At 41.3% G+C, this 15,507-nt stretch overlaps 1 protein-coding gene across 1 annotated transcript in view; it reads right to left on the reverse strand.

Moving 5' to 3' along the window:
• Positions 1 to 14,372, reverse strand: part of lrrc75a (leucine rich repeat containing 75A) — a 74,110-nt gene extending 59,738 nt beyond the window's left edge. The window contains exons 1-2 of the mRNA XM_080889628.1: positions 13,384 to 14,372; positions 2,393 to 2,521 (exon numbers count right to left, since the gene is read on the reverse strand). Of these exons, the coding sequence (XP_080745754.1) occupies positions 2,393 to 2,521; positions 13,384 to 13,635 (381 nt within the window). The 5' untranslated portion in view covers positions 13,636 to 14,372. The remainder of the gene's footprint in view (positions 1 to 2,392; positions 2,522 to 13,383) is intronic.
• Positions 14,373 to 15,507: the final 1,135 nt, after the last annotated feature.

A 15,507-nucleotide genomic window follows, 5' to 3' on the forward strand; every position in this document is an offset into this window, starting at 1 on the left:
ATATATGGCTCTTAAAGTACCACCCTTATGACTGACATTAAAGTACAGTAGTATAGGCCTATTTAACACCACATACAGTTTACATGAGACAATTTTATTTCTTATATGAATGTTATTTATTTTAACTGTCATAAAAAGGATGTGACAAGTGATAATAATAACAACTGTACTGCATTAAAACATTCACAGCAGGTGGGATATCCGGTCTTTAAGTGATGACGTATAAACCCTGCTTCCCGTTCAAAACTAATCTGCGTTTATTAAGGCTGTTGTGTTTTTAACGTTTTAATGCTTTGTATCTTGTTCTATTTAATCTAAACAAGCCCCTAAATAAAGGCAGAGATCACTGTGGGCCTATCTTGGTTTTTGCTACCACTATTCATTTCAAAGCTCAGCTGTTAAACCTTACGATGTAACTACAGCCCAGCCCATACAGCAGTATATTAATGACTAACCTCGTATTGTTGATGGATTATCTCAGTTGTTCTCCTGACTGACGTTTGGTCCATTTACAGCATCCTGCTATGCGATTGCATTTGTCCCTAACATTGGGAACCCTCATGTTAACTTTTATCGAGTGGAAAAAAGTTCGTTTTCATCCTCCAGCTTCACTGTGTTAATGTGTTTACATCATGCAAACATAGCTGTGTCGCTAGCGATCACATAGCACACCATTATATACCAGCTAGCCCAACTTCAGTAACCCTACAAACATCACTGCTGTTTAGTTTCCTGTCTTCATTTATGCAGCATATAGCAGAGGTGTGTGTTTTAATTTTTCAGAAATCCCCCAATAAGTAGTATATATAAGACATATATCATTTGATCTTAAACAAAAAAAAAGAGACTTCCCGCGTAACACTAGAGGGAGCCCACGTACAACCAGTGGTATGCGTACCACAGTTAGAGAACCACTAATTTAGGGCACAAACATGCTAGTTATTATTATAAAAAAAAATCTGAAGCTACTTTTTATCAGATAAATCATAATCAATTAGCAAATTCTGAGCACATTTTAATGACCACTAAATCACTGTGATTTTTACTTTCCAAAATTATTGAAGACAACAAAAACATACCAGCTTTTCATTTATTTTGAAATTTTTGAGACTTGAAATGTAAAATGTCTGTCTCTAAAGCACTTTGGGTGAACCTCTGTTATTTAAATATTTTATAGAAAAATAAATAAAATAGATGCAACAGTCAACACAAAAAGGTTCAGACATTTTTCATAGTGCATGTTTGAGGTGCATCGTTTCATTTCCAAAAAACTAATTTCAGTGGGCTACACACTGAACTTAGAGCATAGAAACAAAGCATTGATTCTATCACACTAGTATAAATTTGTTGGTGTCTATACTAGATCGATCGGCCCACCTCTAAATTACGTGGGGACTACAAAGATTCCCTGCAGAAACCTAAATCAGGCATAAAATATCATCAGAGGGTGGCTGCTCTCAGTTTTAGGCATGTCTAGGCATGTCTCGGTGTGTACGAGGGAACGCAAACACATGGTATCCCTATATAATTGAGCTTTCCACAAACATACACACTCACACTTGCCAGCGTAATTAGCAAATTCTGCCATGATGACGCACAGCTGGTAAAAATGTATTGACTCTTGGGCAATCATGGGTCTGCACTAAATATTTGCCATTAGTGTTTCTTTGCCTTTTCTCTGTGGAAGTTGTGCAGATATGCAATACTTATTTTTCACATCTCAAGCATTCTGTTTTCACAGGAAACCCATCAAATTAAAGTGCAAAGCCTGCTTTAGAAAGGTCAGGATTTAACGCCACAAATCACTCACATATAGATTATACCAATTAGTTAATCATTTCAGTAATGTTTCTGCATCATCATAGGCTGAGAACATTGAAATGGAGTCAGTGTTTGCTTGAAAAAAGACTTTTAACGCAGCCAGCTTCAGGGCAACAGTGTTTCACAACAGAATGTACTGAAATGACACATCAGGCCTCTGAATTCCTATCTTCATCTCCATCACTCCTTCTTCCTTGCATTATTCATTGTGTGTCGCTGCTTCCATGCTCTCTTTCCCTCTCCTTTTCTGTCCTTCAGTGACACCGGACTACATGAGTGAACAAACACAAGCAGCAGTAGTTCCCTCAAGGACGCACATATAATACACAGCCACTTTAGAGCACTTCCGTAACCAAATAGTATCAAAGAAATGAGTCAGGAGATCATCTGATAGCAGCAACGCAATAAATAGCATCAGTCAGTGACAGTGTGTGTGTTTATGTTAGCATGCCCAGGAGCCTTTACAGTAGGAGGTACTAGGTTTTATTAACATTTATTTACACTGTGTGTGTGTGTGTGTGTGTGTGTGTGTGTGTGTGTGTGTGTGTGTGTGTGTGTGTGTGTGTCCTACCGTCTTGGGGCAGTGTACGTATCGCGCCAGACTGATAATCAGATCATGCGTGATGGGATCAACCAGGTTTCTGAAGCTGGCGTAGCGGTACAACACGTCATCCAGTGATGTTGATTCCATGCCTAGGTCCTACACACACATTAAGTAAGACCATATGTATTAGCAATATATTTATGTAGCACATTTCATATAAACAGGCTCTACATTAAAAAAAAGGAAAGATAATGAGGGAAAAAAGAGAAAAGAATACAGGTTCCATGACTGCTACGAATTCATTCATTCCCTCATATGTAAGTCCGAGCGAGTATGTCAAAGACGTTTACATTCTGAATGCAGCTTTTTAAACTTCCCGACCCCCTAAAGCATTGAATTAAAGCCCTCTGAACTGCTTCCTGCTGTCTGACTGTCTGGTTTCTGGAGAGGAGGCCAAAAAACAAAATTTGTCACATCTCAAGCCCCATCAAAGCCAATGAAGCATAAACCTGTTGGCAGAGCTTCACGCATGAACAGCAGTCTTGTTAAAACTTCAAAAGTCAACATGAATGACAACGCCACATGAAAGTGTGCAGGAGAGGATTAGACTGCCACAGTTGAAAGTATTTTGAGGAAAAGCTCCTGTCACTGACTTTAATATGAAGCCTAAAGCAGAGCACAGGCTGTGTATGCTGGATGCAGTACAACTGAGCAAAACAACCATGCTATGCTATTTGTTTGAGCTCAAGTCACTGATGACATTAATCATTTACATTATCCATCATGCTCCATTATAAGGACCCAAAAGTTGATTTGTTTGGGAAGAAAATTAAAAGGTTAAAACACTAGCAAAGCTTTATGTTTGGGTTTTTAACAAGTACAACAAGAGTATGAGAGTGCTCCATGTAACACAAATACTACTGTCAATCTTGATGTTTTTAGAACTTAACTAACAGCGGGACCAAAAATTGTAAAGTTTGTCCTGAGTGTGGGAGTAAAGGAAAGGTCACTTTCTTGGTAGCATGAATGTGCTCATTTCATGGCAATCTGCCAATTAGATTGTGAGAAATCCTGACATTTTGCTCTAGCTCGTGCAGTGTGCAGGGGAAAGGTTTAATCTAGGCACAAATTTGTTCTGTAAACGTCTGGTCCAGCTCCCAAATACATAACTGTAGTTCTAAAATACTACATTTATTTCCTGCTTGATCCTGTCAAAGCAGAAAACGCTGGAACACCAAAATATTCTGCATTTACGCTTTGCAGACCACGAGTGAGCTCTAGGACTCTCAGTTTTTTCTGCTTGAGTGCTCATTTTTAGCTGTGCTGCTGGCAAGACGTTGTGGATGGTAATGTCCTTCTGCTACCATCCAAAGCATTAGCCTATATATTTTACATAAATTCAGGGTTTAGTAACAACTTCTCCTCAAGCTCCATCATCAGATCAACTAATTTATCTAATATCACACTTTCAAAGCTAATGACCATGCTTAAAGCTTAGGCTGCACTTTAATAAAAAATGTCACTAAATATTTCTTGATGCATGCTCAATCATCCAAATAAGTAAATTCCCAAAAGTTCATTCTGTTGTGGTTGAATCAATACACTGTGTGCACAATTATTAGGCAAGTGAGTATTTTGGCCATATCATAATTTTTATGCAAATTTTCAAGCTGTATAAACTTGTGTGCTTATTGGATTTAAGCATATCAGGTGATGTGTATTTGCATAATGAGTGAGGGCGTGGCCTGGGAAGATCAACACTCTATATAAAAGTGTGCATAATTTCTATGCAGCTTCTCTTCCTCAGGCAAAATGGGCCAAAAAAAAAAGATGTAAAGGTATTTCAGAGGGATGCAGCAGTCTTGAAACTGCTAAGATATTGGGGCGTAACCACATCAAATGTTTTGTTGCAAACAGGGTCGCAAGAAACGTATTGAGAAAAAAAGACGGAAATTAACTACCAAAGATTTGAGAAGAATCAAAAGTGAAGCTATCAGGAACCAATTATCCTATAGGGCTGCCATATTCCAGAACTGCAGCCTACCCAGAGTGTCCAGAAGTACAAGGTTTTCAGTGCTTAGACACATGGCCAAGGTAAGGAAGGCTGAAACCCCACCACCACTGAACAAAACACACAAGTTGAAACATCAAGAATGGGCCAAGAAATATCTGAAGACAGATTTTTCAAAGGTTTTATGGACTGATGAGATGAGAGTGACTCTTGATGGACCAGATGGCTGGGCCCATGGCTGGATCTGTAAAGGACACAGAGCTCCACTTTGACTCAGACGCCAGCAAGGTGAAGGTGGGGTACTGGTATGGGCTGGTATTTATTAAGATGAGCTAGCTGGGCCTTTTCAGGTTGAAGATGGCCTCAAAATCAAACTTACTCCCAGTTTTCTTCAAGCAGTGGTACAGGAAAAAGTCTACATCTTTCAAGAAGACTAGTATTTTTATGCAGGACAATGCTCCATCGCATGCATCGAAGTACTCCACTGCATGCTTAGCCAGTAAAGGCCTTAAGGATGAAAAAATAATGACATGGCCCCCATTCCTCATCTGACCTAAACCCTATTGAGAACCTGTGTGCCCTGCTTAAGCAAGAGATTTATAGTAGAGGAAAACAGTACACCTCTCTGAACAGTGTCTGGAAGGCTGTGGTTGCTGCTGCACAAAAAGTTGATCATCAACACATCAAGAAACTGACAGACTCCATGAATGGAAGGCTTGTGAGGGTAGCTATATTGGTCACTGATTTTTTTTGACATGTCAGAAATGTTTATATGTAAATTCTGAGTTGTTTTATTACTCTTACTTTAATAATTGTGCACACAGTGCATAGTTACTAAAAAAGTTACCATTTAATATACTTATAACTGCAAAGAAATATAGTTTCGGTATATTTTCTTTTGAACTGCAAAGTTAACATTTGTGAGACCAACTGATAGTGAGGGCAGGATTTCTGTTTTGTTTGGTTTTTTTTTTTTTTGGGGGGGGGGGGGGGGGGTTATTATAAAATACAGGAAAAAATATTGGGCAAAAACAGTTTGCCACTTTGGTATTTTGTCAAAATGTATTTCACTTTGGGGTAAAGTTAGCGTTCCCCAAGATCAAACTTCAAGCTCAGATTTATAGTCGTGATTTATGCGCTTCATAAAGAAAATGTTGAAATTGTATATTTTCATTATATGTGTGGTCTGTATATGTCCCGTGTAACAGGATGCATATTGTATCCAGTATGTAATTTGCTTTACTAACTTTTTTATCTATACCATTATTATTTGTGTGGATGCTAGAATGCTGCTTGGAAGATGCTCTGAGAGAAAGAATGTGTGTAACAAGAATCCAGACACTTTTTAGCCTGTAGGTAAGTGCAGATATATTTTCATGTGTTTGGATTTGTTTTGCAGGCATTTTATTGCCAGCTGAGTGGCATCAGGACTGACCTTTAGAAATGAGAGAAAAGGGAAGAGCGAGACTGATGGATGCTCAGTCTCCTAGAGAAAGCTATGACTCACTGAGGTTTCCATGCTGCTTATTGTTCTGCGTAGGAGTGGCTGCAAATAATGACAGCAGCTTCGACTGACACAAACACACACACACACACACACACACACACACACACACACACACAATCAGCGGCTGTGTTTTCAGATAACGGTGGCATTAATAGTTAATAATCACCACATAAGAGAAATGTATGATTAGTTCATCAACAGGTGTATGCTATAGTGGTCAGCGACAGTAGCCTGAAAATAACTGGCTAGTTTTAAACCTTTCCACAATGTCTGACTTCTGGCTTACAAACCTCTGGACTAACGATGAGGTCTGATCTGTGAAGTACACTAACAAGTGAATGGAAGAAAAAAAATCTGTCAGCAGAACTTGTTACCAGTAGTAATGGATTTAATGAATATATGGAAACAAAAGTATCCATTTTTGCTCAGTTTAGGACACTGATTATATTTCTAGAATTCTTCCAAGTTTTTCCAAGAGCCTAATTTCATGTTTCAATACCACACTAACAATAGAACAGGGGGGGGGGACAAGACGGGAACAAACAGTGCACTTACAGAAAAATAAAAAACCAAAGATAGTTGGATAACTCATTAGGATGTGGTAATAACCGGGAACATTTAGCGTGTGATAGGAGAAACTGTATGTGTGTGTGATACTTCTATTAGTTAACAGCTCGAGAGAAGAAAGATAAATTTTTTTTACATTAGCTACTAATAACGACAATCATTATGGAAAAAACATATAAATAATAATAATCACTATCATCGTTATCGTGTGCGTTCATTTATATTCACTCCAGAAAGGTATTACATTATTAACGTTACCCTCTTATGAAATATGCATGACAAAGCATAAAAATGCATAGTCTAATATCCTGGCCTCTGTGTGTCAAATGCATAGCCACTCACACACATGCATACTGAGAACAGTTCTAGTGAAAGCAAAGTCCACACTAATTAGGATCGGTCAACATCAAAGCAGTGGTTGGAACCCAGCTGAATATTAACAAAGGTGGAGCTGAAGAGACGCGGCAAACACAAACACAATGGATCAAGTGCAGCTCTTTGCTAAATAAAAGGAAATGGCAACAGAGGCAGGTGGAGCTATATATGAAGCAGATGTTGAACCTTATCAAAAATCACATCCTGACCAAACAGTATGCGCCACCTCTGACAAGACAGGCCTCCATTTTGTTATTTTTGTAAGAGAATCTGGACCGGGATCTCACATTTGGTAAAGAATAAGAAAATAAATGCCATATTTAACAGCCTTGCACAAACACGAAATGACATGTGGAGCAATCACTGTCGATTGTCACTGTCGATGAAGAGCCACCTCGACAGGACAAGACTCGGCTGACAAAGGTCACTCTTTCGAGGATGCCAATGTTCACATTTTGGACAGAGAAGACACGGTTTGAAAGAAGAGTGAAAGAATCCATCTATGTCCACTGTAAACGACCATCTTTGAACAGAGGCGGTGGCTTACGACACCAACCGTCTGCCATCTATAATCCAGTTTTGAGATCCTTTCCCAGACACCTTAACGCCCACTCACATCCTGGACCATTTGACCTCAGGAAATCACATGATAGGGTGGGGCTAGGTTTCACAGCGGGTTCACCTGAAACCTTGGCTGATTGTGACCCACACCCGTTTTCACCCCTTGGCTAGTGTGATTAGGTAGAGTATCAACAGTGGGTTCATGACCCTCTTGGGGGACACTCCCCTAAGACTTAAATCTGGGACTCTCCAGCATTTGACATTAGAATTGAAGAAGCTTCTCGGATGAGAGGTGAAACATCTTCAAGCAACTCAAAGAAGTCCAGACGTTTTTCTTTCCAAGCTCCTTAGACTACGATGACCTGGATGACTGAGAACCTTCACAGACACTGTCGATTATGTATTTATTTATTATTAACATGATGCCAGCCTGTGGTTCAGCTTCCGCGACTCCCTTCCATGTCGAAACCATCAGCCGCAGTTTTGGCTGAGGGCAACAAGGGATCTGTTTCTGACAGGCCAGCTTGGTGCGCTAGCCGTTGTTGGAGACCGTTAGTTAGCTACCATCTGGCAACGCGAAATAGCCAACACTCCTGTCTGTGGACAGCTAGCTAGCCTATGAAACTAGCTAGCTTCTTAGGCTACCTAAGAAGCTAGCTAACTTGAGATATATGCCCTGAAATGAGAATAGGTTTTTGAATACCAACTATGTAACAGTGCAAGCTATTTAAAGGTTGGGTGGCTCTGCCCAATGTGATTGTGGCAATCAACACCCAATCAGGATTGGCAGAATGAGATACATGCTTCTGAGGAATACTCAGGGAGGTGCATCCCATAGTGAGACATTGAAACAAATGCTAAGAGTCAGAACCTTTATTCACCCAGGAAATGAAACTCCTGAGAACAAGATTGTCTTTTAAGACAGTGTCCAGGGCCCAGACAGGCAGCATTAACCTAGCACGTATGAGTCTACAGTATCAACCTGTTAATTACAACATAGGCTCACCCTAAATCATGTCCTGATGTATTGTCTTTGCGGACTCTAATGAGGACCATTGTTTATAAAATGTAGATCATGCTGTTATTGAAGAAAACTCTAAGGTAGCGATGGAGCCCATAAACCAATCACTGAGGAAGTTGATGGCCATTTTTTCATAGGCATGCATACAACCTGAGGAGTCCCCCCCCCCCCCCCCGCTGGCCATTTGAAAGAATGCAAGATTCACACACTTTGGCATTACCACAGCCATCTTTTATATTCAATCTATGCATAAAAGTTATATAGTGTATATGCTGATCATATATTGGTAGTTAGATAGTTTTTACTATTATATGTATGCAGACATTAAAAAGAAATTCTCACATGACTATATCTTTTTTTTCTTTTTTAATTTTTGTTATTTAGATTTATTTTATCATATTTTTATTAATCCAATGGTGAGTCTGTTCTAGTCTGTTCTTCTAATAAACAGGTTAACTGGCTAGTTTATTATGACAATTATGAGGGAAAGAGTTTTCTTTTTTTTTTAATCTTGTTTTTCTATCTATAAAACAAGGGGCAGCTAATGTAACTGTTGGGGCTTCTTTCATGACGTTTTGACTGCCATGTCATTGTCTCTATTGAAATGGTGCCCGACCGATCTTGAATTTGCTTATTAGCACTGCCGGCAGGACTCAACCCATGGTGATTCAAAGAGCCGCGGACAATATGAATCATTCAATCAAATGGCACCATGTTGAGACACTGCCCCTCAAGTGCTGATTAGACAAAAATAAAAGATGGCTGAGCGAACATCAGTGCAATGTATGGAGATAGATCCACTCTTTTATGACGTGCTTTATCAAAACAGCACAAAACTCCACAGGGAACTTCTGCAGTTCTGGGAAAACGGCGAATCTTTGGAGGCTCTGGACACAAATCATGCTGCTGTAACATGAAGTCACGGTCTTTGTCTTTGGTGTCCTTTACAGTTCACTTCCTTGGTTATTTTGAAGGTTTTCCTGTGTTTTTACATCCTTACTTTTTCTTTTTCCCACTCTTTCAGTGTCATACACAGAGTTGAAACATCTTAATATCCCTTTCTCCTTGATGTGGATTTAGTCTATGCTTGTTTTAATCATTTTTGCCATTTTTCTGTTCAGCCCTCATCACATATCTAATAAAATAATTTTAGCAGCACATGTCAGAGTCGAACCTTATCCATAACGGTAGATTTGGATTTCATTTGTGTTTTCTAACATCACTGCCACAATTCAGATCTATGGGATACCTCCTCACAAGGCAGGTGCCATTCTTTCATCGCATGCTTGTGATGAAACAGAGTTTGGTGAACCAGACTTACTCCCTGAGTTAAGCTCCACAGGATTTCAGCAGCTGACTGGTATCTTCAGACGTTAGAGGCAACCGCAACGCTACACCACTGCTGCTACTACTACTGAAACCCTGGTCACATGTGATGGCTTCAAAAAAATCCCATGCAGCTGAGTGGAAACACCTGAAGGAACCCTGCCAGATAAATTTAGCGCCAGTAAAGCACGCTCCGGCGCTCTTTCTTACAGTTAAGCGATCAGCTGTGAGGGGGCCCGGGGGCGAACGGTGTAGAGAGATGCCAGTTTTTGGTTGCGAGTTAATTGAAGAGCATTGATTGAGAAGAAGGCCTCCTCATTATCTCTTAACAGAGCTCCTGTTTCATTAATCAATGTCTACTTGATTCAAGCTCGCCAGTTTATCGCCATTGTTTCCAAGCAACAATAAAGAGACGCTCGTAACCAACACACTCTTCAAAATCAGCGCTTCACTTTCATCTCTCCTTGTTTCCCTTTCCCTTCTCTCTCTCTCTCTGTCATGTTTCCCTCTAAGTGCTGTCTTTCACTGTCTCTGAAATCACTCACCACCACTTCTTGTCTGTCCTCTGCTTTAGCTGAACACTAATGGTAGTCTTTCTTTTTTCTCTCCTCCTGCTTCCCTTTATTCATAGTAATTGTCTTTATCCAATTCATCCTGTTTCTGTCCGTCACATACTGTTCCGGCAGAGCACAGGCCCTACGCAACATGAAACTAAATATCATCATTATATTACTGGAACTCCTCCAATTATGCCTTCATGACCCAACATCAAAACCTGTTATTATCTCTATTATGTTAATGCAAATGTAAGGCAACCCAGTTTGTTTTCAGCCTTCTCCGTTTGGCCTCTAAAGCTGGAACACCCTGCTGATAAAGAAATACAGACCACATCCTTCAGTCTCCAACATCCCTGAGTACCTATTTGGTACTATTTGGTGCTCAGGAAGCAGCACCTCAGGCTTATAGACATACAGCTTCCCCAGATTGCTGTTTACTGATTACTCAGTGCTAGTTGGACGTTTTCTTTCCACCACTCAGCATTACAACAAATGGCCTAAATCCTCCATCACTAAGCTAGGCTATACATTTTATTATAAATAAAATAATGAATAAATTATTATAAATAATAACATAAATAATAATTATTTGATTATTATTGTTACTGACACCATGAGAAAGAACAAGGTGCTGATAGAGATCTTGTAGATATAGTAGTGGCCGTTACAGTGGTTAAATTGATTGCCATTAGGTAGAGGTACCTGAAGCAGCCATATAAGCTGCTTCTAAAGTGGAAAATCTCTAAAAACAAGCAAACAAAACAGATCTAAAAGTAGCTTATTCTTTCAAGAGGAAATAGTCTGAAATTCCTACAAGAAACAGGAACCATTTGGGGAAGTCGATTTTTCTACCTGTTTCAAACTAAATCTTAATCATATTTTGTTTCAGGCAGTTCTGCTTTCAGGAGGTTTACGAGCATCTGACTTGGAGCTTGTGATGCTGAAATAGCTGATTGTGAAAACAGAAACAACCAATAATAACAAAATAAAAGAATAAGTGCTGGAGGAACTTGTACCTGTTGGGAAAACAATCAACTTGAGCAATTAAATTAATTCTTGAAAAATTAAGTTTCCTGAAACTTTTTGTGGACCTATAGTAAACCAGTAAGCATCCTGGTTCATTTCAACATCTTATATGCCTAATTTTCCCATTTTTGTGGTTACTGGCAGTCTAACATGGAGTGTAAGTGGGGAAAAGGCTATGCACAAAACATGAATTATGAGTCTTTCTAGATGGAAGTCTCAGGTCTGTTTGGAAGTGCTTATCTCATTAGATCCCACACTAGGGATCACAGCCTGGAGAAAACTTACTAGATGACCAAATTACCAGCGTATTAACATTAATTTGTTTACATGGAAACAAAAATTGTTTCTTTCCACGTCTTGAAATTAGCTAGACACAACCTCACATGAACTACAAAACATTGCATATTACACTGTGTCACTATTATTTCAGCATGTGAAAACATAAAGTATAATCTCAGTTACAAAAACGTTGGGACATTGAGTAAAGTGTAAATAAATACAAAATGCAACGCCTTAAAAATCTCACATATCCATATTTGATTCGAAATGGGATACCTAAGGCATATCGAACATTTAAATGAACAGATTTGACTATTTCATGAAAAATATTAGCATGAAACAAGTTCAGGAACATTTTTACACTGATTGGTTACTTGTGTAAAAAGTTGAAAATGTATTAAAAGATCATCTGAGAGAGCCAGTGATTCTCAGAAGTGTAGACAATTGCAGATTAATACACCACTGTCCAGACTCCTAAATTTGCAAAGATTTTGAATATCTCATCATCTCCAGTACATGACATCATCAAAAAGACTCAAAGAATCTGGAGGAATCTCTGTAAGCAAGGGACAAGGCCAATCCTGTATTGGATGTCCTTGACCTTCAGGCCTTCAGACAGCACTGACAGATGTGATCAGGAACACTTCCAGAAATCACTGTCTCTGAACACCCACGTATGCAGGTTAAAGCTCTGTCATGCAGAGAAGAAGCCATATGTGAACATGATTCAGAAACACTGCTGTCTTCTCTGACCCAAAACTCATTTAAAATGGACTGAAAGCAGAAAACTGCTTTGTGATCAGATCAATCCAAATCTAAAATTCTTTGTGGGAAACATGAACGGCGTATCCTCCAAACTAAAGAGGAGAGGGCCCTTGCTATGAGCATCTCTGGTGATACTGGGGTGCATTATTGCCTATCAAAAAGGTAGCTTGCACATCTGGAAAGGTATACACCAGGGGTCCCCAACTCCAGGCCTTGAGGGCCGGTGTCCTGCAGGTTTTAGATCTCACCCTGAGAACCTTCACAGACCTTTGTGTTAACGTTTGCTTATCACCGCCATCTGCCACCAGTGCATAGAGCTTTGATCAGTAAATAGTAACAGAACAATTCTGATGAAAATCTCCAAAGTCCAAACAGTAATCTGGGGAAGCTATGTGTCTATAAGCCTCAGGTGCTGCTCCCTGAGTTTGAGTCACGAGGGGATAAACTATAAACACTGCCAGCGTATGGGCTCTGTGAAGTGTGTCGAAATCAGTTTCTTCCCTCACTGTCTTCATCTGCTCTTTTTAGTTTCCTTACTGTCACAGTAATAAACACAGATTGTTTCTCAGAATTTTACCCCTGTCATCCTCAGACCCTTCCCTTCTCTGCCGCTCTCCACATCATCCCATTCAACTGGTGGCATTTTCTTTCTCCTGCTTCCCTTTTGTTTCTCGCCACACCAGATTCTCCCAGCCTGTTGTTGGGCTTTTTCTTCTCTCTGTAGCAACAGCAGCATCCAGACTGAGAGAGGTTGTAAATCACAGCACTCTCTCCACTCTGTACCCATGCAGCAGACTCAGGCACTGCCAGGCATACTTGCAGGGAGGACGTCAATTCATCAGGCATGCAGGAAGTCAGTCTCTGAATGGCTTCAGTCAGTGAGCATCAGCGGTTAGTCTGAGCCTGGCTTCTCTTTCAGCATCAGTGTTGACATTAACTTAAGGTAATAGAGCACGACAGGAAAGAACAGAGGAAGTGTGCAGAAAGAAAAAGCATCATTCACACAGCAGACTAAGCGACTACCTGTCGGAGCGTCTTCAGCATCTCCGTGGCCTCATCCTGCTTGCCCTGTTTGGCCATCAGCATCATCTCCTGGATCATGCCGATGCGGCGCTGGTAGGGTGGTGGTGGCGTCCCGCTACGGCTCAGCCTGTCCCCTGACTTCAGCATGAGGGAGGCTAAGATGTCTCCCCGCTCCTTGGTGGGTGTCCGCTTCCAACTGTGCTGAGGACTCGCTCCTGCAGGCTCCTGGCCTTTAGCCTGCTTGGCACCCATGGTGCTGCCTCTTAATGTGAACTCTGGCAACAAAGAGATTGGTCCCACAGAGCAGTCATGCAGCGGCAGCTTTGATTCCTGTGTCAGACACCTGCTTCAGTAAAACGTCAGCAGCTCATCACGTCTCTGTGAAATGTGGAAAGTGTGCCTGCTCCCAGAGTACAGTACAACACTGCAGATACGCTGAGAAGGAGCGCTGGTAGTTTTGTGCTGTTACTCACAGGAGCTGGAGCTCATGTAGGGAACAGGTCTTTGGATGCTGCCTGCCGCATGGCCGCAGAGCGCGGACTCAGCAGAGTCAGGCTGCCGGAGATCCCCAGCAGTGAGTCTGCCTCAGCGACAGCCTCCTATCCCGGACCCAACTTCAGCACCAAATATTTACCCTCTCCTCCTCCTCCCGAGCTGTCCTCTAGAACACAGCGCTCTGTCCTGGAGCAGAGGAGGAGCAGCGGGCGGAGGATCGCTGCTGCATGAAGCAGGGCATGGCAGTGTTTACGTCTGCGGTGCTCCTCGTTCTGCCCTGTCCCTCCTCGGCCGCTGGAAGTCCCGCTGTACCTGCAACAAAAGCAGCGCTGGTCCTCCTCCCGGCCTCACTCTCCATCATTCGCAGGCAGGAAGCAGAAGTCGCATCCGCGCCTCGTCCTGCTGTGTGCAGGCTGCGGCTCAGCGGGCTTTGACAGAAGGGGCCGGACTGAGGTGTCCCCTCCCCGGGACCGAATTATGTATCGCACCCTCTGTTCGAGTGCACGGGGGCGCGCAGCGAGTGCACGTGACCGCAAGTCTTCCTTCCTCCTGGCGGGGTGATGAGGAGAGGCAGGAGGAGGGCCGGGAGGGTATGAGCACTGCCAAGTGTCTAGTTACACGGCGCTGACGCTCCGTCTCCGCGGGGGAGGTTTTTCTACCAGAGTCCATTCAAAATGTGTCGGCTTGTAGCTGCACTGCTCACAGGCAGAAATGGACAGGGTGTATCTGTCGAGATGAGTCATGCATTTTAAACTGTAGTCTTCTAAGAAAATCGGCCAACAGTGGACCTTGATTTAAGCATTTTGTATCTAACAATTTAAAAAAAAAAATTTTTTTGCGGAAATTGTAAACCACAACACCAACTTACAAGTTAATACCCGATTAGAGTAGATCTACTTTGTGCACTGCTCTGTGCAGTCACATTTATTTAAATCACACCTAAAGGGGCTTTAAATTGTAAAATAAAGAGCCCACAGAAAAAACCCCAACAATCACTTGGCGACAGTGGGAAAGAAAAACTCCCTTGTAAGGGGAAGAAACCTCCGGTAGAACCAGGCTCAAGGCTGCACCTCCCTGAGCCCTGACACATAATTGGAGGGGTGCTCTTTTCTATACCCACGCTCATCGTGGTGAACAAAGAACTAAGAACACCTGACAGTAGTCAGGTGTTCTTAGCATCACATTTTTCTGCCCACATTTTATTTTTAAACCTGTTGCTAGAAGTTTAAGTGTCAGCCAAAATGATTTTCATATCAAAGCATTTTTTTTTGAAAGTTTATTACAAGTTTTTGTGAAATCTAGTTTTAATTGATTTTGTTTTTTTAGTTAGTTGGGATAAACTAAAACACATGAGTGTTTTCTCCAAAAAACAAATTGAAACAGCTGTCAGTTATTTATACTACCAGGGAAAGACCTGCACTGACATCTGGTGGCAGCTGTGTGGAACCATTACATCAATGTGGTTATATTTAGCATCCCTAATAATTGTGGTAAGGCCTTACTTTTCTTGAGCTAGATAGTGACTCTCTCAAATAGCCCTAGAGATGGGTCGGTGACCCCCTGGCAACCACCGGTTACTAGGACTCAGGTTTAAGCCAATTTTCCTGCCCACGTACAGGAAACAATTAC

This window comes from Rhamphochromis sp. 'chilingali', assembly GCF_963969265.1.
Source record: "Rhamphochromis sp. 'chilingali' genome assembly, chromosome: 8".
Classification (NCBI taxonomy): Eukaryota; Metazoa; Chordata; class Actinopteri; order Cichliformes; family Cichlidae; genus Rhamphochromis; species Rhamphochromis sp. 'chilingali'.